Source organism: Schistocerca serialis, chromosome 1 (assembly GCF_023864345.2).
Source record: "Schistocerca serialis cubense isolate TAMUIC-IGC-003099 chromosome 1, iqSchSeri2.2, whole genome shotgun sequence".
NCBI classification, from domain to species: domain Eukaryota; kingdom Metazoa; phylum Arthropoda; class Insecta; order Orthoptera; family Acrididae; genus Schistocerca; species Schistocerca serialis.
Window position 1 is genome coordinate 472,192,071 of NC_064638.1, and position 25,719 is coordinate 472,217,789.

Consider the following 25,719-nt stretch of genomic DNA (forward strand, 5'->3'; position numbering starts at 1 on the left):
TAATACAAATAGCCACAAACAATGGATACAAAGAGAACATAGTAACAAAGCTGAACAAGAAAATCAAGAAACAAAATAGAGCAAACACCCATCTGTCACCAACACGAGGACAAAATCACACACAAGCAAATACACAAAATACAAAAATAGAAACAACATAAAGTATGAAAGAAACAAAGTAAAAGATGGTACACAATGACATACAACGACAAATACACACACATTCAAAAAACTCTCTCTCACCCACACACACAAAATTGTTCTATAGGTTGATAACACTCACAATGTGAACAAAACGAAACAAATAGCCATAAACACTGTCGCAGTGTTAAATGAAAAACGGTTAAGAAAGTCAGTTGTAAATAGTGCAGTGCAGGAAATAAAGCAAAATGACAAAAACTGCGAAGTGCAGATGTGCAATGAAGCCTGTTGACACCAGCCACTGCTAGCAAGAAGGGAATGAGTAGATTATGTAAAGAAACACCGTAAGTAGCTTGCAGACCAACTTTATAAAGAAAAAGCTGTTTTTGACCCAAAACAATAAAAAAAGTACCAGTACAAATGTGTATATCCAATTTACAGAACACCACAGAAGATGCTTTGTAAATAAAAGCAAAACATATCTGGTGTAATTCTTTTTAATTAGATTGCAGTCAGCTCAAGACAGATAACCTATGATGACAAGTGTTTGTAAATAATTTAGGAGTAAATGTAACAAATCACTGAATTGTAGATGTGTTGAGTCATTGACAGACACATCAACAAGACTAAACAATTTATTAGCTTTTAGATAAATTCTGTCAATGGCTTAATGTCTCTGCTATCCAGTGAATTGTTTGTTATCTTTAGTCCCAAATTATTTACATTCTACTGGACATTCCATTATCATACTTAAGTCATTTGCTACGAACCTAAGATTATAGTTCAGATCACTAAGATGGTACATTCTATAATTTAAGGCATATCTGATTTGTGTGAATGTAGACTTTGCTGGCATATATAACTGACTTTCTCAGTGTGTGCTACTGATGAAAAGCTCCAAGCTTCTGGCTGGATGGTAGCATTATGGTATCAATGCTATCACCTGGCTGGAAACCTGAGAGGTTTTTGTATGTATCTTATTTGGTTATATGTATCTTAATAATCTCATATGTCTTACAAATATCTGCTTGTACAAACACACTTTGCAGAGTAAATTAGTGTTAATCTTTTCCCAGTGAGGTTAGTCAGTTCCCATGGGAGTTAAGCAGTGCCTCACATGCAAGCAAGTCAGTATGTTGTGTTACCTATCAAGCAAGAAATGGAAGTTTTCCACAAGAAAGTACCTGATCTCTGTTATCCATAATACCTCAAGCAAGATTTAAATCTTAGTTCTGATTTACTTTATTTAGAGTTCAGTGAAAACATGGGATGATTATGTCCTTAGGACTTATGACTGGTCAAGTTTTTACAATGAAAATCATGCATTGTTTGTTAAGGTTTACAATCGTATTCATACACAAAGAGATCAAATAATGCTTTAATAACATGTACGTATTTTTGCTTTACCATTATCACACATTATTTCATTAAGTAGTACATAATATCAGCAAATACACATAAAAGGTTTTCTAAAAGATAATGCTTTTGCAGTTTCTTTTTTCTGTTGTTACATTTTAATCATGTCACTCATAACAGATTTGATCCATTAGAGCATTAGACAGCTTTTTGCTTGAATAATGTACTCCTTTCTTCACCGTGCCAAGAGTTTTTATCTATCTATGTGAATCATGTTTAACAGCTGTATCATGGCATATAATACCTCAAGCACTTTGTTTATATCATCATTTTGAATGAAGCTTGTAAGTGAAGATGATGTTAACATGAAAAGATTAGGACTCAGTTGTTTGACTAAGAGTCTGCAAGAGCATGTGAAATGGACTCTGCTTGTGCTAAGCTTATCTAGAGCTTCAGACAGAGCTGTTAATACTGAAATCAGATGGTAGTTGGGAAACTTTGTTTTGTGAAAAAAAGACTTTTGCCATATGGAACAAATGTCTAATACTTACACATTTAGGTCTGCTGGTAACAGTTCCTAGTTTCAGAGAGCTATTAAATGTGTTTCAGGGAATTTTACTTAGTGTTTCAGTATTTTGATACATTTCCCAATTCCATAGAGTTTTCTTTTGAGTTCTCTGCCAACCATTTTCACTTTCTTTGTTGTGACAGGAAGTATATAAATTTGATGTGTTAATATGGTGCTGGGTAGTCCTGAGTGTAATAAGAGTATAAATAATGGAAGTGGTAAAAGTAGCTGAGGAGTTGAGCACTCAACAGGTACATAATCAACATTAAATCAGTGCTAAGCATCAACACAATGGCTATGGCAAAATAACTTTGCATATTTAAATTTAATTTAGTATACTCTTTTCAGTTCTTTGCAGAAGATTCATACCAACTGATGTCCTTTAACACTTTGACTGCTAGTACTGTCCGTTGACTGGACATGAACATTTTGGTAGACTGTCGATCTTGTCATTTGATGGATTATGATTTTTCTGGCTTTTAAGTATGAAATTGTGTATCAGGGGTCTATTAATCAAAGGCAGTTCATACATACAGTGAATGATGGTGTTCCTTAGGGAAATGGCAGCAAGGGACAGGAAAGGATACAGGTGCACTCAGTGTATGTGCCTGGGGGCATCAATCAACAAGCTGAAGAGGCTATTCCAGCAGCCATTGAGTGAGCAGGATGCAACCACTGCAGATTGTGGCACACATGGGAACAAACGATGCCTGTTATCTGGGCTCTGAGGGCATACTTGGGTCATTCCAGTGACTGGCAGAAAAGATGAGTAGACCAGCCTTGCACATGGAGTTTCGATGAAGTTCACAATTTGTAGCATTGTCTCCAGAACTGATCATAGCCTCTTGGTTGGGAGTTGAGTGGAAGGACTGAACCAGAGACTTCAAAGGTTCTGTGACAAGTGAGGATGCGACTTCCTGGACTTGCAATAATAAGGCTGAGAACTGTAGGGTTCCCCCTAAGTAGGTCAGGTGTGCACTACTCGTCAGAGGCAGCTACTCAGGTAGCTGACTGTGTGTGGGGTGCACTAAGGGTTTCTTACATTAGGCAACTCTCCATCCAATCCAGATAACAATAGCTGTAGGAAACCCGGAAGTATCAGTGTAAGATTGAAAGAAATGCCCCCCACAGATGAGAGTATTAAAATCCTAATGGTTAACTGCTAAAGCATGTGCAACAGAGTGCCAGAGTTTGAAGCACTCCTGAAAATCAGTGAAGCTCACGTAATACTAGGTACAGAAAGCTAGTTGAAACCTGAAACTGACAGCAGAGAGATTTTTGGGAAAAACAGCTCTGCCACCAAATTTATGTCATGATTTGTATTTATCTTCAATCGTGTATAGCACTATTTCCCTCCTTCTTGCATTCTTTATGAAATTATTGAGAATTTGGCTGTTTCTATTAACTCTTGAAGAATAGACATTCCCCACTGCTATGTGGGTATTCTAATGGTGCAATTGAGTAGACAGAAAATCTAGTAAATAAAAAAATGAAAGAATGAAAGAAAAGTGAATGAGTACAACTGAAGATGAAAGCTCAAGTTGGAATGAATGAGAGTTTATGCATCGTGATAAACCTCTTCTGTAGCATTCAGTTCCAACTAATGATACAAGGCTTATTTATTAAGGACACTTACCATAGCAAAAATTGTATGTGAAAATACTCTATAGATTGTAACGTAATTGTGTATTCTTTCAATAAGCTAAAACTACTGTCTGATATTTTAACTCCTAAAGATGGTAATCTGGACAGTTCTCATTCATGAAGTGATTTTTTTGTGAATTTAATGAATAAATACTATTATTTGACACTTTATCTTTAGCTGCAGGTTCTTCAGATGTAACTGGCTGAAGTCAAAAGCTTTGGGTGCATGGTTTATTGTCTTTGGTTTTTGCTGAGCTTTGCCAATGCAGTGGCACAGTAGTAGCTTTAGTGTCATTACATCTACATCTATTCTCTGTTAATCACTGTGAGATGCATGGCAGAGGGTACATCCCATTGGACCAGTTATTAGGGTTTCTTCCTGTTCCCTTTATTTATGGAGTACAGGAAGAATGATTGTTTGAATGCCTCTGTGCATGCTGTAATTATTCTAATCATATCCTCACGATCCCGATGTGAACGGTCTGCAAGATATTCTAGTATATTTCTAGAATCATCATTTAAAGCTGTTTCTTGAAACTTTGTTAATAGACCACCTCAGAATAGTTTATGTCTGTCTTCAAGGGTCTGCCAGTTCAGTTCCTTCAGTATCTCTGTGACACTCCCCCATGGATTAAACGAACCTGTAACCATTCATGCTGCCCTTCTTGGTGTGCATCAATATCGTCTGTTAGTCCCATTTGGTACAGCATTCTGAACTGTTGAAACTAAGTCAGTATTTTTTTGCTATTCCTACACATAACACTAATGTTGAAAGAGTATTTTCACTAATAAGAGCTCAGTGGACAGATGAAAGGAACAGATTATCTGTTGATTTGGTCAAAGGTATTGTTTTTGTAAAGTATAATTTTAAAAACTTCAGTTCTTTGGAATTTTTTGATTATATTTCAAACAAGCTAAATGTTTTGCACAAGATTAGTTCTTCAGAGAAATATAACTGACCCGCTGTTGATTATCGTATTTAACATTGTATGTGTCATAATTATAAAAAAAAAATATTAATGTCTATGCCTGTGGGAATTATAAATAGCGTTTAAATTTGAAATTTACATAATTTTTTTTTTCATTGAGTGTTAATGTCCTACATTTTTGAAAAATGTCCTACATTTTTACCATGTGTCTTGCTTTTCTATTAGGAAATCTGGTAACTCTATTCATTGAGGTAACTACATCATCTGTAAAAAGCCTGATGTTGTGTTTAATATTGTCTGCAAGGTCATTAATATACAACATGAAAAGCAAGGGTCCCAACACATTTCCCTGGGGGACTCCTGAAGTTAATTCTACATCTGATGATTACTCTCCATCCAAGACAACAAGCTACATTCTCCATACCAAAAAGTCCTCAATCCAGTCACACATTTCACTTGATACCCCATAAGATCACACTTTTGATAATAAGTACAGGTATCATACATATACTTTTCAGAAATGAAGAAATACTGCACTGGCCTAATTGCATTGATCCAAAGCTTTCAGTATGTCATGTGAGAAAAGTGCGAGTTGGGTTCCACATGATTGATGTTCTACTACCCATTGTGTAGATGGGTGTGACCTGTGCTTTTTATCCAAGAACTGGACACAGTTTTTTGTTCAAGGGATCTATGATAGATTGTAGTTAAAAGAGAGGCTAACTCAGCCGTAAATTCAGTATAGAATCTGACAGGGAGTCCAAAGAGCCCTGGAGCTATGTTCAACTTTAACGATTTTAGCTGTTTCTCAACACCATGGATACTATTTCATTCATCTTTTCAGAGGTACGAGGATTACATTGGGACAACTCTCCTGGGTTTTCCTTTGTAAAGGAACATTTGAAAATGTAGTTAAGCATTTCAGCTTTTGCCTTGCTATCCTCTATTTCAGTTCCTGTCTCATTAGCTAGTGGTTGGAAATTAACTTAGATGCCCCTAACAACCTTTACATATGACCAGAATTTCTTTGGGTTTTGTAAAAGATCATTTGACAAAGCTCTACTATGGTAGTCAGTGAAGGTGCCACACATTGCCCTCTTGGCAGCTAAATGTGTTCCATTCAGCTTTTCTCTATCTACAGCCCTATATTTTGTTTTACAGCTATTATACATGAATCTCTGTGTCTTTAAAAGTTCCTTTACAGGGACTGTATACCATAGAGGTTCTCTCCCATTATGGGCTGTTCTACTGGGTACATATCTGTCCAGTGCATGATCAGCTAGTCTTTGAAACCTGAGCCAGAGTGTTCCTCCAGATGCTCCTGACCTGTGCTGGAAGTTTCAACTTCCTCATTGAGATGACACTAATTTTTTATCTAATTTATTGAGCAATTATGTATTTTTGCTTATTTTGGTTGTCCTTTGTAATTTGGTAATCATTGTTGCCACAACCACATCATGGTTACTGATACCAGTTTGAATGTGAACATCCGAGAAGAGGTCAGGTCTGTTCATTGCCATTAAGTGCAATATACACTGAAAAGCCAGAAAAACTGGTACACCTGCCTAATATAGTGTAGGGCCCCCGCGAGCATACAGAAGTGCCACAACACAACATGACATGGGCTTCACTAATGTATGAAGTAGTGCTGGATGGAACTGACACAATGAATCCTGCAGGGCTGTCCATAAATCCGTAAGAGTGCGAGAGGGTGGAGATCTCTTCTGAACAGCACATTTCAAGGCATCCCAGATATGCTCAGTAATGTTCATGTCTGGGGAGTATGGTGGCCAGCGGATTTGTTTAAACTCAGAAAGAGTGTTCCTGGAGCCACTCTGTAGCAATTCTGAATGTGTTGGGTGTTGCATTGTCCTGCTGGAATTGGCCAAGTCCGTCACAATGCACAATGGACATGAATGGATGCAGGTGATCAGATAGGATGCTTACTTATGTGTCATCTATCAGAGTCATATCTAGATGTATCAGGAGTCATATATCACTCCAACTGCACAAGCCCCACCCATTATAGAGCCTCCACCAGCTTGAACAGTCCCCTGGTGATATGCAGGCTTGATGGATTCATTAGGTTGTCTCCATACCTGTACTCCATCCACTCGACCCAATTCAAAATGAGACTCATCCAACCAGGCAACATGTTTCCAGTCATCAGCAGTCCAGTGCTGGAGTTGACAGGCCCTGGTGAGGCGTAAAGCTTTGTGTCATGCAGTTATTAAGGGAACACTAGTGGGCCTTCAACTCCAAAAGCCCATATCAATGATGTTTTGTTGAATTGTTCACACACTGACACTTGTTGATGGCCCAGCATTGAAATCTGCAACAATTTGCAGAAGGGTTGCACTTCTGTCAAGTTGAACGATTCTCTTCAGTCATCATTGGTCCCGTTCTTGCAGGATCTTTTCCTGGCCGCATTGATGCCAGAGATTTGTTGTTTTGTTGGATTCCTGATATTCACAGTACGCTCATGAAATGGACTTATGGGAAAATCCCCACTTCATCTCTGCCTCAGAGATGCCGAGTCCCATTGCTCGTGCGCCGACTGGTCAAGCCCACTTAAATCTTGAGAATATGCCATCATAGCAGTAGTAACCAATCTAACAACTGCGCCAGACACTTGACATCTTATATAGGCATTGCCAACTATTGTGCTGTGTTCTGCCTAATTACATCTCTCTATATTTGAATACGCACGCCTATACCAGTTTCTTTGTGACTTCAGTGCATTTCTGTCATTAGTGGGGTTCTTAGCTATCTGTCATAGGTAGTTTTCAGAGAAGGCATTGAGTACAGTCCCACAGGATGTCTTATCATGCCCACCACTAACAAAATTGTAATTTTCCCAATTCTTGGGTGATTAAAATCTCCACCAATGATTACAGTAGGATTGGGGAACTTATGTGCAAGTGAACTGAGGTTTTCTCTAAAGTTCTCGGTTACATTAGGAGGTGAGTCTGGTGGGTGATAGAAGGATCCAATTATCATTTTATGCCCACCCCTGATACTGAGTCTTCGCCATACAATCTCACATGCAACTTCAATTTCTGTCTTGGTGGATTTAAGTTTCTTGTCTACTGCGACAAATACACACCTCCATTACCCCTTTGCCTATCCTTTTGATATACTCTTAAATTTTCCCCAAAAATCTTACTGCTGTCAGTTTCAGGGTTCAACCATCTTTCTATACCTAGTATTATGATAGCTTCACTGCTTTTCATCTTTGGCAGTTTACCATCAGGATTTTAATACTCTCACCAGTGGGAGGCATTCCTTTCTGTCTGACAGTGATACTTCTTGGTTTCCTACAGCTGTCGTTATTATTTTTAAATGTTGTCTATTGTTATGATTGAGTGCCTGTTCAAAGGTTTCAACTGGCTCGAAATATTTACTGCCTTCTGCAATGTAGCAGCATTATCTTTTTTATTTCCTGATGTAACCCAAATGAAAACTGCATACATCAGTTTAATTGTGATTAATTGTTACTGAACTGTAGACAATTAAGTACTGAAAACATGTCTCTCTCTTAATGCCACCTTCATTAGTTCGTTATGGCATCTCCTCCATTATACATCTATAAAATGTGCTGAGTGAAAAGAATAAAAATTATAGAATGTAAATATATTATATATATGAAGACAGTAACTGTTCTTGAAAGAACAGATACTGTTGATGACCGTGCAGCTTTTCCCTGGAATAAATGATGACCAACTGAAACCCTCAACTGCTGACAGGTCTTGTTGATATATCTCGATGTGGACAGCTGAAAATGTGTGCCCCGACCGGGACTCAAACCCGGGATCTCCTGCTTACATGGCAGATGCTCTATCCATCTGAGCCACCGAGGACACAGATGAATAGCACGACTGCAGGGACTTATCCCTTGCACGCTTCCCGTGAGACTCACATTCCCAACTGTCCACAATTCTACACATGTAATGTACCTTATAGGCATTTGCCCATCCACTCATTACTCGCGCACACTTTGGCGATTCCCGTAAGAGTCTGGGCAACCTGTGCGCATTCGCACAGACGAAGGTCAATGGCTGGGTAGCCTTTAACTATATATATGAAGACAGTAACTGTTCTCGAAAGAACAGATACTGTTGATGACTGTGCAGCTTTTCCCTGGAATAAATGATGACTAACTGAAACCCTCAGCTGTCTATAAGGTACATTACATATGTAGAATTGTAGACAGTTTGGAATGTGAGTCTCACGGGAAGCGTGCAAGGGATAAGTCCATGCAGTCACGCTATTCATCTGTGTCCTCAGTGGCTCAGATGGATAGAGCGTCTGCCATGTAAGCAGGAGATCCCGGGCTTGAGACCCGGTCGGGGCACACATTTTCAGCTGTCCACATCGAGGTATATCAACAACCCCTGTTGGCAGCTGAGGGTTTCAGTTAGTCATCATTTATTCCAGGAAAAAGCTGCATGGTCATCAACAGTATCTGTTCTTTCGAGAACAGTTACTGTCTTCATATATATAGTTAAAGGCTACCCAGCTATTGACCTTCGTCTGTGCAAATGCGCACAGGTTGCCCAAACTCTTACGGGAATCGCCAAAGTGTGCGCGAGTAATGAGTGGATGGGCAAATGTCTATAAGGTACATTACATATGTAGAATTGTGGACAGTTGGGAATGTGAGTCTCACGGGAAGCGTGCAAGGGATAAGTCCCTGCAGTCGCGCTATTCATCTGTGTCCTCAGTGGCTCAGATGGATAGAGCGTCTGCCATGTAAGCAGGAGATCCCGGGTTTGAGTCCCGGTCGGGGCACACATTTTCAGCTGTCCACATCGAGGTATATCAACAACGCCTGTCGCTAGGTGAGGGTTTCAGTTAGTCATCAGTAAATGTATTAATTTTGAGGTCTTTAATAAGACCTGCAAGACATTCAAGTTTCAATTCTGCATAAAATTTTAATAGTTTTTTATTCAGAATGAATGCTTTCTTGATATTAGCAACATCATACCAGGAAAGTATCTTGTAAGCCAATACTTTTGTCTGGAGGCCTGGGTACTGAGCAGAATAAGGCTGAAATATGTTTTTTTGGTGTGCTGATTCCGGGTTAGTTTACCATTCACCTGTACTACAAAGAATTTTACCATTAATTTTCATTTAACAATGATCAAAATTATGTATTTATAAACCCTGCAAGTAATCAAGTTATTTCTTGTAAACTACTTACTTACCTATTCAGCTATTGCCTTCCCTGTGTCAATAATGATTATGTTCAAGGCACTTATTTATGAACTTGTGATTTCAGTGAACTTTGCAGATTTCAAAATATCTTTTAAATATTGTGATAGGTCAAAATCAGGAGCAGAGGAAGCACGAATCCTGTGCAGTGTCATATTTTATATTTGTTGTACTGATTCCAGCAATACAAGTAGAGACTATTAGTATCATCAGTACTACTGTATAAAGACAAGTCATTGATTAACATTGTTATCAAAGAATTCAAATAGTGTTTGACTAATTCTCTTCAAATTTTGACACGATACTCTACTAAAGGTTCAGACAGACATAGGCTACACATTTGTAATATACAGGGTTGTCCATTGATCGTGATCGGACCAAATATCTCATGAAATAAGCATCAAATGAAAAAACTACAAAGAACAAACTTGTCTAGCTTGAAGGGGGGGAACCAGATGGCGCTATGGTTGGCCCATCAGATGGCGCTGCCATAGGTCAAACAGATATCAACTGGGTGTTTTTTTTGTAAATAGGAACTCCCATTTTTTATTACATATTCGTGTAGTATGTAAAGAAATATGAATGTTTTAGTTGGACCACTTTTTTTGCTTTGTGATAGATGGCACTGTAATAGTCACAAACATATGGATCACAATTGTAGACAAACAGTTGGTAACAGATAGGTTTTTTTAAATTAAAATACTGAACTTAGATACGTTTGAACATTTTATTTCGGTTGTTCCAATGTGATACATATAACTTTGTGAACTTATCATTTCTGAGAACGCATGCTGTTACAGCGTGATTACCTGTAAATACCACATTAATGCAATAAATGCTCAAAATGATGTCTGTCAACCTCAATGCATTTGGCGATACGTGTAACTACACTCCTCTCAACAGTGAGTAGTTTGCCTTCCGTAATCTTCGCACATGCATTGACAATGTGCTGACGCATGTTGTCAGGCATTGTCGGTGGATCACGTTAGCAAATATCCTTCAACTTTCCCCATTGAAAGAAATCCAGGGACGTCAGATCCGGTGAATGTGCGGGCCATGGTATGGTGCGTCGACGACCAATCCACCTGTCATGAAATATGCTATTCAATACCGATTCAACTGCACACGAGCTATGTGCCGGACATCCATCATGTTGGAAGTACATTGCCATTCTGTCATGCAGTGAAACATCTTGTAGTAACATCGATAGAACATTATGTAGGAAATCAACATACATTGCGCCATTTAGATTGCCATCAATAAAATGGGGACCAATTATTCTTCCTCCCATAATGCCGCATCATACATTAACCCGCCAAGGTCGCTGATGTTCCACTTGTCGCAACCACCATGGATTTTCCGTTGCTCAATAGTGCATATTATAACGGTTTACGTTACCGCTGTTGGTGAATGACACTTCGTTGCTAAATAGAACGCGTGCAAAAAATCTGTCATCGTCCCGTAATTTCTCTTGTGCCCAGTGGCAGAACTGTACACGACGTTCAAAGTCATTGCCATGCAATTCCTGGTGCATAGAAATATGGAATGGGTGCAATCAATGTTGATGTAGCATTCTCAACACCGACATTTTTGAGATTCCTGATTCTCGTGCAGTTTGTGTGCTACTGATGTGCGTATTAGCCACGACAGCAGCTAAAACACCTACGTGAGCATCATCATTTCTTGCAGGTCATGGTTGATGTTTCGCATGTGGCTGAACACTTCCTGTTTCCTTAAATAATGTAACTATCTGGCGAATGGTCTGGACACTTGGATGATGTCATCCAGGATACTGAGCAGCATACATAGCACATGCCTGGTGGGCATTTTGATCACAATAGCCATACATCAACACAATATCGACCTTTTCTGCAATTTCTAAACAGACCATTTTAACATGGGTAATGTATCATGAAGCAAATACCGTCCACACTGGCAGAATGTTACGTGATACCACGTACTTGTACGTTTGTGACTATTACAGCGCCATCTGTCACAAAGCGAAAAAAGTGATCCAACTGAAACATTCATATTTCTTTACATACTACATGAATATGTAATAAAAAATGGGGGTTCCTATTTTTTAAAAAACGCAGTTGATATCCGTTTGATCTATGGCAGTGCCATCTAGTGGGCCAACCATAGCGCCATCTTGTTTCCCCCTTCAAGCTAGACGAGTTTCGTTCTTTGTAGTTTTTGCGTTTGATGCTTATTTTGTGAGATATTTGGCCTGGTCACTATCAATGGACCACCCTGTATATGATATAAAGTATGTATCTAATAGTATATAGACAGGAAATGTTCTTAGCAAAAGTCTTGAAAAAGTTTTTGACCAATTTACTTCAAATTTTTAATGCAATATTCAAATGAACATTTGGATGTGTATATACTATATATTTTTATTATCTAAAAATATATGTAATATATAATATGGGTCTTAGCTAAAATATAGAGAAGTTTATTTATTTATTTATTTTGACCCAACATCAACACAAAAAAGTTTTTTTTTTTTGTCCAGTCTTCTAGATAAGTCAGAGCCTTACTTACTAGAGTTATATATTATTGCCTGGCATTTTTATCTACACAACTTTTTCTAAATTTAATTGAGAGAACAATGTTACATATATGGACAATTAATTATTGCAATACTTAGATTAAGGAATCTACAGTTTGTGACACAGTCTAAGATCTGAGATTACATATATTTTTAGATAGATGGTCTTCCATTATATGAGTGACTAAATCTAGACGCTCATCTATTGAATATGAAGGATTCTTTAGGAGCCACAATTTTAATTTCTTTCTTAGTTTGTAATGGGCAATTTGGAGGTATTAGGATGGAAGCAATTCAGTAGTTTTATGCCTGCAAAGCGAGGGCTTTTCTCATAAAGTGTTGTTCTATGAGAGATGATGTGGGGTCTCTCTCTACCTCTAGTGTTGTGATCATGTATTTCTTTATTAAGTGTTTGTTACTGTTTACTGCCATAATGACTATCTTCAGTACATACACATTATGAATAGTTAGTATTTTAAATTCTTTAAACAAATTTCTGCAGGACTCCCTGGCACTTTTCTTTCCCATAATTCTAAGTGCCTTTTCATATTACCTTTACTGCTGTATCCCCATACCTCTATCCCACATCTTAGATGGGATTCAAATAGTGCAAAATATATTTGCCTGAGAGTGGTGATGTTACAAAAAGGTGTCAGTTTTCTTAGGACATATATGGTAGTACATAGCTTTTTGCAAATTTCATTTACATGATCAGACCAGTTTCACTCTGCATCAAGTGTCAGGCCAAGAAATTTGGTCGAGTATTGTTTTTTAATCTGAAACTAAGGAAAAATTGTTAGCCAACATGCTTCAAATTTGTACACAATATTCTAATAAAGATTCAAATGGACATAGGCTATGTATATTTTTTAGACAATAATGTATAGGTTTTCTGTTGAAACTGACTATGAGAAAGAAAATGTTGTGCTGTGAAAGTGTGCTGTTTTGTTTTCTTTCTCACTTTCAGTTTTAACTACAACAGCAGAGCATTTAAACCATTAGATATATTGTTTCTCCCATATACATTCTTCCTCCCTATATATAATTTTAAATAAAAATTGTACACAACTGTGCACTGTTTTGTTTTCTATCATAGTCGCTTTTTAACACAAAATGTGAAAGTGATATGCATGGCTTATTGCCTTATGATTAGGACACTACTATGGAATCTCTATTGTGTGAAAGTCTGTAATGCTATCCATCTGCAGTTTAAAACTATGCAAAATACTCTCAATGAAACTACTGTCCTCATAGTTAGAGCAGCAGGAGAGATCTCTCACATCCAGTATACCAATGATCCAATGATCCCAACCAGTTTACCCATTTATTTTAAGCAACTTAAATTCCCAGTCAAGTTTTTGTTGGCTGTGGACAGAGAGAAGAGGGAGAAGGATGTGGAGATAGGGGGAGGGGGAGATGGACAGAGAGAGGATGAGGAGCTGATGGACAGGGAGAAGCGGGAAGGAAAAGCAGACTATGACGTACAACCAATTCCAAAACATGTTTAGCAATTGCAGGTTTTGCTAGTAATAATCTAGTTTCCTAGGTGAGTTGTATGATCTCTACTATATCATAGAGAACTGTAATTGTGGTCATATGCTTATCTTTATGTACATAAATGTGTGGTCTTGCTCACATTTTAATTTATTTGAACAAATAGAACCTGTTACAGATTTGCAGCCATAATCAGTCAAAAATTCAGTGACAGAAAGAGTGTGGAGTCATAAATTTGACTGTGTGTTGCTGAATTTTTATGATATGGCGATGGCCGTAAAATCAAAACCAGTTCTGTGTTCAGGTAAATTAAAATTTGACAATTGTACAGTTTATTTAGACATCATGGTTCCATATCTCCTCCAAAGGTAAAATATGATCTCATTTTATAAACAGATAAAAGTCTTTGACCAGTTGCAGTGATAGCTCAAAATGAGAATGAGTCTCACAAACATTTCTAATATGGATAATTATCACTGATTTAATATTTTAAGAAACGTCTTTACTGGTTGTGCCCTGAAAGCTTGTTTATTAGCAATGCCTGTAGTGTCTACCTAAGTAAAATCTATATTTTATAGTTTTTTTTAGTTACACTGAATCTTGCATTTTCTAGCTTCTTATGTTCTTTCTTACCTTCCTTTTCCTTTTAGGCTCAGAAATGTAGAAACTTTCAGTTTCTTCAGTGAAAAATTGTATCTTGTTGTTTATACAAGTAGTTCTTTCAGATGAAAAAAACTTTATATCTATTGTTTACAGCCATTCATTTGTGAGTTCAACAATAATATATTGTATTATGGTGCTTCTTAAAAGTCTCTGTTTTGTTTAACAGATCAATAGACTGTCCAGAGAGAATAATCGTGATGTCTGAAGTCAAAAGGAAATTAGTTTTGGGTATTGATATTGGAACAACATCTATAAAAGTCTGCATTGTTGATGCAGCCACAAAACAGACATTGTCTAAGCAGGCAAAGGATACTCAAGCAAATGTGCCTAGCGACCAAGGGTCAGAAGGAAACAAGCAAAATGTACCTAAAATTATTTCTGCATTGAATTTTTGCATATCTAGGCTTCCAAAGGATCAACTGAAAGATGTGAGTGTTTAATTGTGTACATCTCATTTATTTTATGGGTGTATTAGCAATTATATTGCCCTTAGAAATTAATGAGTTACTGTTTCAAATGTATATAAGTGAATTTGTTAGGTAATCATAAGATGCTGAATTACTTCTAACAGCGATGCATCTGTATGCAGTTCAAGATTTTAAAGACTTATCTAATCAGAAGTACAATATATTCTATATCTTCTTTTGTAATCAAGGAAAAACAAAAATAATTACAACTCAAAAATGTTATTCTAACTGACAACAGTGACTGTCAGCCAACAACACATGTTACATATGTAATCCTGCTGTCTGCGGCATACTGTTGTAACACACTTGTTAAGAATCCTTGTTGTTTATATAAAATACAGCTTAGTTGGCAATGGAAGCCGTTTTATTTCAACAAATGACTCAGAAGTAGACTCTTGAGTGTGATGATATTCAATCAAAATGTGGACCACACAAAACGGCGATGATGACATGTGAAAGTACAAAATGAGACAAAAACTTATTTTTTAACTTGAAACATATGAAAAAAACTGATGTGAACTTTAAATGTGAACATTTTTAGGTTAGGCTTTACCGTGACTGTTACTGACATTAAGTGAAACAACAAGTTCACTGTTACCAGTCACTGTTTTATTTATTTCCACGACGCGTTTCGAAGGTTTAAACCTCCATCATCGGGTGGATTTACATTAGTAAGTATTACATTTGTGTGTGTGTTGTGTTACGATTTTTGGAGGAACTTGTGGCACTGCCTTCAATGGTCACAGGTTCCTTTTGCTGTCGTAACACATCACATGTATACTGCCACATTTGTAAACAAATATGGCTGATGATGGAGGTTTAAACCTTCGAAACTCGTCGTGGAAATAAATAAAATGGTGACTGGTAACAGTGAACTTGTTGTTTCATTTAAAACTGATGTGTCTGTTTGGTAGAGCATAAATCATAACCATGTAATGTGCAATTACTCCAAATAGCCATATGTGACACAGTTAAAGATTTTTTTAAGCTCCAGCCTTCTAGCAGAGCTATTCCCACTGAGTTGGGAGTTTGGGGAGAAGTATTATGAACGCCAGTGCATCACATGGCAGCTTCTCTGGCATGCTGTAAGCAATCCAGATCAAGAGATCAAGCTGGCAAAGGGGTGCACTTTTTGTTTGCTTGTGAAGATAGTCATGTTGATGCCAACCAATGGGTCCACTGATTTTATTTGGTTGGTTAATGTAATCGGCTGCTGCCACAGCATGAGGTTGTTGTTGTTGTGGTCTTCAGTCCTGAGACTGGTTTGATGCAGCTCTCCATGCTACCCTATCCTGTGCAAGTTTCTTCATCTCCCAGTACCTACTCCAACCTACATCCTTCTGAATCTGCTTATTGTATTCATCTCTTGGTCTCCCTCTACGATTTTTACCCTCCACGCTGCCCTCCAATGCTAAATTTGTGATCCCTTGATGCCTCAGAACATGTCCTACCAACTGGTCCCTTCTTCTCGTCAAGTTGTGCCACAAACTCCTCTTCTCCCCAATTCTATTCAATACCTCCTCATTAGTTATGTGATCTACCCATCTAATCTTCAGCATTCTTCTGTAGCACCACATTTCGAAAGCTTCTATTCTCTTCTTGTCCAAACTATTTATCGTCCATGTCTCACTTCCATACATGGCTACACTCCATACAAATACTTTCAGAAACGACTTCCTGACACTTAAATCTATACTCGATGTTAACAAATTTCTCTTCTTCAGAAACGCTTTCCTTGCCATTGCCAGTCTACATTTTATATCTTCTCTACTTCGACCATCATCAGTTATTTTGCTCCCCAAATAGCAAAACTCCTTTACTACCTTAAGTGTCTCATTTCCTAATCTAATTCCCTCAGCATCACTCGACTTAATTTGACTACATTCCATTATCCTCGTTTTGCTTTTGTTGATGTTCATCTTATATCCTCCTTTCAAGACAATGTCCATTCTGTTCAACTGCTCTTCCAAGTCCTTTGCTGTTTCTGACAGAATTACAATGTCATCGGCGAACCTCAAAGTTTTTATTTCTTTCAGCATGAGGATATCCAGAAAATGTGAAAACATTGTCAAAAAAGACATCTGCCAGTTCTACGTGGAAAGACATTGAGCTATGTACATGTATCTAAAGATATATCAACTTACATGCAGACACTGTAGTGCCTAGAGACAGTCCTTTGATGGATGTAATTGCCAAATCAGTATTAAAGCTGAACAGGGAATCATCTGTTAAGAAGATACACCAGTACTGATCTTCTGCCTAGTGTCCGTGTTTGTACTGCAAATACTCCCTACTGTGATGAATGACACAGATCTCACTGGTCACCTCACATAAACACTAACTTCATGAAGCATTCTTCTTTCTGATAATACACTTCTTGAATTGGAGAAAAGGCTAATACTGGGATGGGGTGTGGTTCTATTCTTTGGAATGCACAGCTGGACGTATTGGAGACTGGAACTTGGAAATGGGCTGGAACTTGTTGCAGTCCTTTTCCACTTGAGGCTGAATTTTCTGGATTTTAAAAATTGTTAAGACATATTATGGACAACAGAAGGATGTACATTAACCACCTGACCACTTCTGTTTAACTTTGCTTCCATTTTTAAATGGCTACCCATCACAATTTTTCTAGTGGATGATATCTCAGCACAGTCCAATCAAGTTAAGTATCTGTGTTGTCTTCCATCATTCTCACAGCACCAGCCAATATCCTACTACTAAACACAAAGCTGTTTCCCATATAGACGTAATGCAGACAGATTACTGTGCCATTGGCTTGCATATAGTGTTTTGAGTAGTGCTTTAATAGTGACAATGTGCGTAATATTTAGGTTAGGTGCTCTACGTTTTTCTGAGTAAATGCTCATGTGATTTTCCCTAATTTATGAAAGTCAGTGTGGTAGTTACACAGAAGTTGTCATACACTTATTGTTCTTATTGACATTTAAGGTGGAGCATATTGGGATTTGTGGACAGATGCATGGTGTTATGCTGTGGACTAGTCAGGAAGGAGAAAAAGCTTGGGAACGAACAGAGGTGTTTACTGGTTGTAGATACGAAGCTAATGCCAAAGCTGTATCGGCACTATATACATGGCAAGACTCTCGTTGTGACCCACAGTTTCTGGCTACACTGCCAAAGCCTCAGTCACACCTTCATGTTTACTCTGGCTATGGATGTGCTACACTGTTCTGGATTGCTCGCAACAGGTACCAGAATAAGCTGTTTTTTCATACCTTTATTTTTATGTTGTTTTAAAAGGATTTAACTTTGTTGTTGTTTTAACATTAGTAGTTTTAATTAATTTTAGACTTAGTAGATTTTAAAGTATTTTCAGAACTCTTTAGAAAATCTTCATAGTTTTACAATGTAGACTTACCTGATAAAATGTGGGCTGTCAGCTGAAGTTAAATTTTTCTGTGATAAGCCATACTGGAACAATTATGCCCTGGATAAGCTAGTATCATAAGTATTATGCGCTCACATCTTACAGGTAGTGGACTGAGGGAACGCAGGCATTTAAGTAATAAAAAGAAATAAAGTAGCCTAAGGCTGCTAGAATTGTTTTATTATTTCATGATCAATTTTGAGACTTTATGCCTCATCCTCAGATGTACCTGATCAATGTTATGTATTAATCTCCTATATCACAGCAGGCAGTCAGCTGAATTATAGGTGTGCCTGCTCTACGTCCATCCACAATACCACTCAAACAACACCTCATTGTTGAGGTAGAATGAAACATGTAGGGATGTTTTCACTGTTTATCAAACAAAATTTGTATAATAACAATGGTTTGAGAAGAAGACAATCCGTCACAGCATAGCGCAAATGCTGAGCAGTAGATAGACATGTAAAAATGATGTAGAAACAATGTGTCAGCAACTTCCATTCTTCCTAAAATCACCTATATGTGGGGCACATCTGAACATAGTGATACACTTGCATGTGGGCACTGTATAGAAAACATCATATACAAGGGTAGAGGATATATAACGAGATGCAAGCGGTCCAAGGGCAGTCAGATGTGAACATACACACTAAAATTATAACTGAAATAAGGTTTGGGGATAGGTTCTGGAAAGGGGGCAGAAGCAAATTCAGGATAAGGATGATCAAAGCCAGGTACCCGTAGTTATATGTGTGCAGGGGTGGGTGACACATGATGCACAAGATGTTTGGGAGTTGGGCTGCAGCCTACATAATCGTAGCTTGGACAAAATGTCCATCACCAGAGGTGGGTGAAAGGTCCACACATGCAACAGGACAATGCATGAACGCAGTGCAGTGGAGTCACCTGGCCAGTAACGTAACACTGAGATACATGTTAGTTCATACTGTCAGGGTCATCCTGTGGATGAGCTGATGGGTGCTCCAGGGGGCAGTGTTGGAAGAGCCTTCTCTAACAGGCTAGGACTGGAATTGGTTAGGTGGACAGGAGTTGCACTTGAATTCTTCTTTGATTGTTGGAAGCAGGTATTAGATAATAATGCACAATGACTTTTCATTGATTTGGCAGATGGCAGAACACTACTTTGAGATATGCGGGAGTGACATTGTGGAGCATGTTTCTCATTTCAAGACACTGAAAAATGTAACTTACAATGGTATACTTGCTTTGTATTCCTTAGTTAGATTTTGATTAATCATTTACAAACAAGAAAACTACTTGGTATCTGGACAAAGTGCAACATAGAAGCATTTTTTGTCAGTGCCAAGCAGTATTTTTCTAGATGTTCAGTCAGTTGCTACATAGTTAGTTGTTTCTACATCTACATCTACTTTTACAGCCATACCCTGAAAACCAATGTGTAGTGCCCAGCTGAGCATATGTTCCAGTGTACCTGTTATTATGGCTTTTTCCCATTTCATTCACATACGGAGTGCGGGAAGAGTGGTTGCTTAAATGCCTCTGTACTTGCTGTAATTAGTCTCATCTTGTCCTCACAATCGCTATGTAGTCATCAAGAAGGCTCTCAGTTTACTTGATTATTAGATGTATTTTCTCTTCAGAATATATTTTTGAATTATTATTTTATCATATAATTGCTGAAACTATGTTGCACTATACACAGATGAACCAAAAGCGAGGCTGCTCTGTTATTCTACCTTAACATCTCATTAATGTATGCTTGTAAAATGAATTCATAGTGTTTGTTGAAATCTTCAAGATATAGCAAAAGCTGTCAGATTATGGCAGTAAACTTTAACCTTTTTTGACTTCCTTGGTGCTTTTCAAGCTGTTCACAGCATGTACTTAACTGAACATCAGTCCATCATGTTAAGTGACACCCTCTCCACCTACAACAGCAAGAAAAAGAAACATCCACTGCGTAAGACAGCAGAGCAATTTTACCTTCAGGGAAATGGTCTTGAAAATACAGCATCTGACAAGTCCTATATCATATCTACAGTGGCTTATTATATGCCATTTTGCATGCTGTTGAAGCACATGACCTGGTTACTGCCAAGAAAATGCGCTATTCATTAAATGATATCTTTTGTACCTATGGAAGAGACCAGTGACTTGATATCTTGATAAGCTGGTCACATTTTGATTTATTTAAACAGGTGACCAGTTTTGGCTTTAAAAGCATCATCAGATTTTAAAATTAACAGTGCGGTTTAGGACTGATTTTGTTCTCTATTATGCATCCTGTGCATCACTGTTCTTTGTAAGATCTAGTGAATGGCTGAAAGCCAAAACTGGTCATCTCTTATTTTGATTTTGTTCCATGAGTATGTCTTACGCAAAACAAATTGTGCATCTGTACGCTTGTCAGTGAAAACGGGAGAGAATGAATGAAAATATAATATAGCCATTATACATATTTTATAATGTTTTGCTAAGAACATCATAAATTCAAGTGATTCTGAAGTAAAGTGTGTATTAGCAGTTTGTTGTCATCCACGAGCGTGCGCTGCGAAAGAGCAATACTGTGAACTCCTGACAGAGACCGCCACAGGCAAGTGTTTATTGAAACCCTGCCATGCTGTGCTTGTGCTCAGTTATCATATAATTACTGCTTGCATACATTTGCCTTATCTTATTGTGTTCAGTGTATGTCAAGATTAGTGGTGTACACGCCACAGTCTAATAAGATTGTGCTACCATTCTTTGCTATGTAGTGTATCCAAGTTGCAACACAAGTGACAAGTATAGGATTGTTCTCAACATGGTTTTCAGTCTCTGATTGGTTCTCCATTGTGTCTACCATGTCTGATGGTGTTACTGATGAGTTTTTACACTGGCTGCTTGATCAGCAAGTGGTTCTTATTGCAGCGTTGCAGCGTCTCAGTCCACAGCAAGAGGCATTCACCACAGCGCAACACAATCAAAGCCACTTATTGCAAAATCTTGCCACAGTTTTGATCTGTTCAGGTCCATCTTAATCTACATCACCTGCCGTGTTGCCCCTTGCACCTCATGTTTCATCTGTTGCTTTCCCTTTTTTTGTTTATCCCCCACCATTTATGACTTAGGATGAGTCTGTCAAAGAATGGGAAGCCCACAAAAAACTGTTGCGACAGCATTTTCATGTGTTTGGATTGACTCATGTTACCTTATGACATGCTTTTTTCATCTCTGTTATCACCTTGCATGTATCAACTCCTGTGCCAACTGTCCCCCCCCCCCCCCCCCCCCTCCAGGACCCGTCTACACTCTCTTTTGGTAATGTGTGTGACTTTCTTTCAAAATACTACTGTAAACGGATTCAACATCATTGCCACTTGGTGTCACAGGAAACCAGAAGATTCCTATAAAACATGGGCAGCTGAGCTTCACGGTTTAAGCCATTGTTGTCACTTTGTCACTGGTGCACGGAAGGAGTCATATGCTAGTGATGCAATCATTTGGTTGACTCCCGATCATGAGGTTGGTGAGTGGGCCCTTCAGTGTGAGAACCTCCCCCTCTACAATGTTCTGAATATTGCACAATATTTTGACCTTTTGAGGGCTGTTGGTACTTAAATTGAATCAATAAGTGAGGTGCAGAAGTTCAACCCACTTCCCCCTGATGTTTGTTGGACAGTTCACAGGGGGTGATATGGTGGCAGTGGTCTGTGGGTGTGCAGAATATCATGACAGCCGGGTCAGCTCACTGTGGCAGCCACAGTCGCAGCAGCAGCACAGCTAGACCAGTAATGAACAACAATGCAAGTGCTCCTCACTTCGCTCTTGTCCATCCTGTTTTGTCACTCATGATAGACAGGATGCCCTAATTGGTGGTCTGTTTGCCACCAGTGCAACAAAATGGGCCACATGTTTGTCATGCAAAATTCCAATAGCCTATTGCAGATGCTGACTTGGATGTCATTTGTGTATCAGCAATCTCTGTTGCACCCAATAAGCTTTTTATTGATATCAGGGTTTATCAGAAGGTTTTGCATGTGCAAATTGACATTGTTGCTGCTATGTCATTACTCAACTTTCTAACGTAAATTGACTTTGGTTCTCCCCCTTTAGCACCAGTGTCATGTACATATGTCACCTACAATAAACAAAGCATGCCGATGTTAGATGATTTATCAGCCCGTCATATATAAATCTGTGGTTCATCTGCTGAGTTTCCTGGTGGTGAACTGTGCATGCACAAAAAAATTTGGTTTGGACGCCTTCAGCCTTTTTGGGGTTACTGTCTCCAACGAAGTTGATCTTGTCTCTGATCAGGTGCCTTATACACAACGCGACCCCTTACGCTCTGAATTTTCTGCTCTGTTTTCTGTGGGCTTGGGTTGTGCCAATAATTTCAAAGCCCAAATTACCATTAAACCTTCAGCCAGATCCCATTCCTTTCAGGCTTGCCAGTGCTGATGGCACTCTGTGACCAAGTCGAGGTGGAGGTTGACCCTCTCACAGCCTCTTGTGTTGTCCAACCAATCACATCCAGTGAATGAGGTACCCTCCTAGTCATTGTCAAGAAGCTATCAGGATGGTTACACCTTTGCAGCAATTTCAAAGTTTCTGTCAATGATCAGTCTATTATAGGTCTGTGTCCCTTGATGTGCCCTGATGAACTTTTTTGCTAAGCTCACCAGATTGACCACTCATGTTGCATATTTGCAGCTTCCCATTGACGGTGATTTTTAGTGGCTCTTCATTGTTAACATGCCTTTTGGCATGTGCCAATACTTGTAGTTATCATTTCGTGTGGCCAGCATCCCAATGGTTTTTGAACAGTTTCTTGAACAACACATGAGGTCTGAACCTGGCTGTGCCAAATATGTTGATGATATTGTGATCTCTGGCTTCTCCACTGCTGAAAATCTCAATATCTTATGTACACTCTTTTTGGTGTTACAGGCTGCTGGGTGAAGCGTTCTATCGTTTATCGTGGGTTTGAGGTCTGTAGTACTGATATCAAACCCCTTCATCAGAATCTCTCTGCCATTGTGGCTCTTCCATGTACTACATCAGTCAAGGAACTCCAGGTGTTTTTAGTTAGGATTGCTTATTATCATCAGTTTTTGCCAGAGGCGGTGTTGGTTGCACCACCATTACATGCCTTGATGCATAAGGGGGCATCTATCCACTGGTTGCAAGCATGTGAAATGGGGTTTTGCAAAATGAAGTCTGTGTTACAATCTGCACCTTGCCACATAACCTACCGTCCGGGTCAACATTTAGTGTTAGCAACAGATACATCCCAGCATGGCCTGTGGGCAGTATTAGCTCATTAATATTCTGATGGCTCTGAGCAGTCTGTTTCATAAGCATGTCAATACTTAATTTGGCTCGGACTAGATACTCGCAAATAGAGAAACAAGCCCTTGCCATTGTTTATGCCTTAAAGACATTTCATGTTTTCCTGTATGGTGTAAAATTCCATTTAATCATGGAGCACAAGCCATTAGCTTTGCTGTTTAACCTCTCAGCGCCATTGTCAGACAAAGCAGCGCATTGTCTTCAGTGTTGGGCGCTGCTCCTCTCTCAGCTCAAGTACGAGATTCACTTCTGCCCCATAGCTAAAAACATGAATGCTGACTTGCTCTCCTGTCTTCCGGCCAGTATGAACCCACTTTTTGATCAGCAAGGGTTACTTTGTTTCTACATTGATGACTGTGCTCCACAGACTGTCAATGGTTTTCCAATCACTAGCACTTGGGTCTTGCAGGCTCATCCTAATGATTCGATTTTACAGAAAGTGATACATTGTGTACAATGTGTCTGGCCCGAGGCACCTCCACTATGGGCATCTAACCCCCCTCTGTAACTACTATGTGTTTCAGCATTGTTTCTTGTCATTGATGGTATTCTACTCTTTGATACAGACTATTTAGCTCCTTGTGTAGTCATTCCCTCTGCTCTCTGTTCAGAGATCCTGCAATCCCTGCACACTGACCACTGGGGTGCAGTAGCATGTGACGCACTAAGGCATTAGCCTGCCTTCATGTTTTCTGACTTGGTTTGGACAGCAGCATCACTCATATGGTCATGGCGTGTACTCAATGCACATCATAGCCAGCTGCCCTGCGGGTAACGTTGTCTCCATGGCCACAAACTTCACAGACCTGAGACTGTCTCCACATCGATTTTGCCTGCACTTTCCTTAATGCATGCTGGCTAATACTAATTGATGTATTCTGTTGGTTCCCTTATGTTGTTCATTGCCTGCTAACTTCAGCCTCTGGCACCGTGGCAGCTCTGTTGAAAATTTTATCCACTGAAGGACTTCTGGCAACTTTGGTCTCTGATAACAGCCCTCAGTTTTTTTCTCAGGAGTTTGTCTCCTCCTGCAACGCCCATGGGATTCATACATTTTTGCCCTGCCCTTCCACCTACAGTCCAGCGGTGAGGCTGAAAGGTTAGTTAGAATGTTCAAAACACAGGTGAAAAGGTATGCGATTCACTCCCTGTTTGACGTTTCCTTGGATCAATTTCTGTCTTCTTATCAGTTCATGCTGTTTGGCAACAACAGCCCCACCGAACTGCCCCAGAGGTGTCAACCCCAGATGCTCCTGCATCTCCTGTGGCCTGACCAGGATCGCCAACCCGTGCAACCGTTGTCCCATTTCCAGCCCAGGGTGGCTGTCTGGGCACGTGGGTCTACTTATCACCCAAAATGGATTCCTGCAGTGATCCCTCAATGCTGTGGCCACTGTCTCTGTGATGTCCATATGGAGGAGGGCCTCTGTGCATGTCATTACTACCAGTTGCTCCTGTGTGTAGATGACTGGACAACCCTGGCGGGAACACTGACATCGCCGCACCAGTCTGCATCACTCGAAGGATCACCTGATGTGGATCACCTGATGCTGCCGCCATCCACACCAGAGCCATCTTCTCTATCTCATCTGCCAACTGTGGGGCACCACCACCAGCAGGGCCTGCTGAACCTGATGTGGCCATAGAGCTCATGCCAATATCACCCATATCTCCATATGGGTTGACATGATAAGGTGGACTGTGACGATGTGCCCCAAGTACTTCCGCTCATAGATCCCAGTATTAGCACATCATCTCGGTCAGAGCCTCACAGAGGAAGACACCATCTAAATCTCATGAATACAAGCTGTTTTCCAAGGGAAGATGAATGAAGTAAAGTGTGCACTTGAAAGCCATGCAGATTAGCAGTGTGTTGTCATCCCCAAGAGTGCACCAAGGAAAAGCAATACTGAGAACTTCTGATAGAGCCCACCTCAGGCAAGTGCCTATTCAAACCCTCCCGTGCTGTGATCATACTC

At 39.2% G+C, this 25,719-nt stretch overlaps 1 protein-coding gene across 2 annotated transcripts in view; it reads left to right on the plus strand.

Moving 5' to 3' along the window:
• Positions 1 to 25,719, plus strand: part of LOC126473419 (sedoheptulokinase-like) — a 114,698-nt gene that overhangs the window by 19,119 nt on the left and 69,860 nt on the right. For both annotated transcript variants that reach the window (XM_050100450.1, XM_050100460.1), the window contains exons 2-3: positions 14,730 to 14,991; positions 17,983 to 18,242. In XM_050100450.1, coding sequence (XP_049956407.1) covers positions 14,761 to 14,991; positions 17,983 to 18,242 — 491 coding nt within the window. In that variant the 5' untranslated portion in view covers positions 14,730 to 14,760. The remainder of the gene's footprint in view (positions 1 to 14,729; positions 14,992 to 17,982; positions 18,243 to 25,719) is intronic.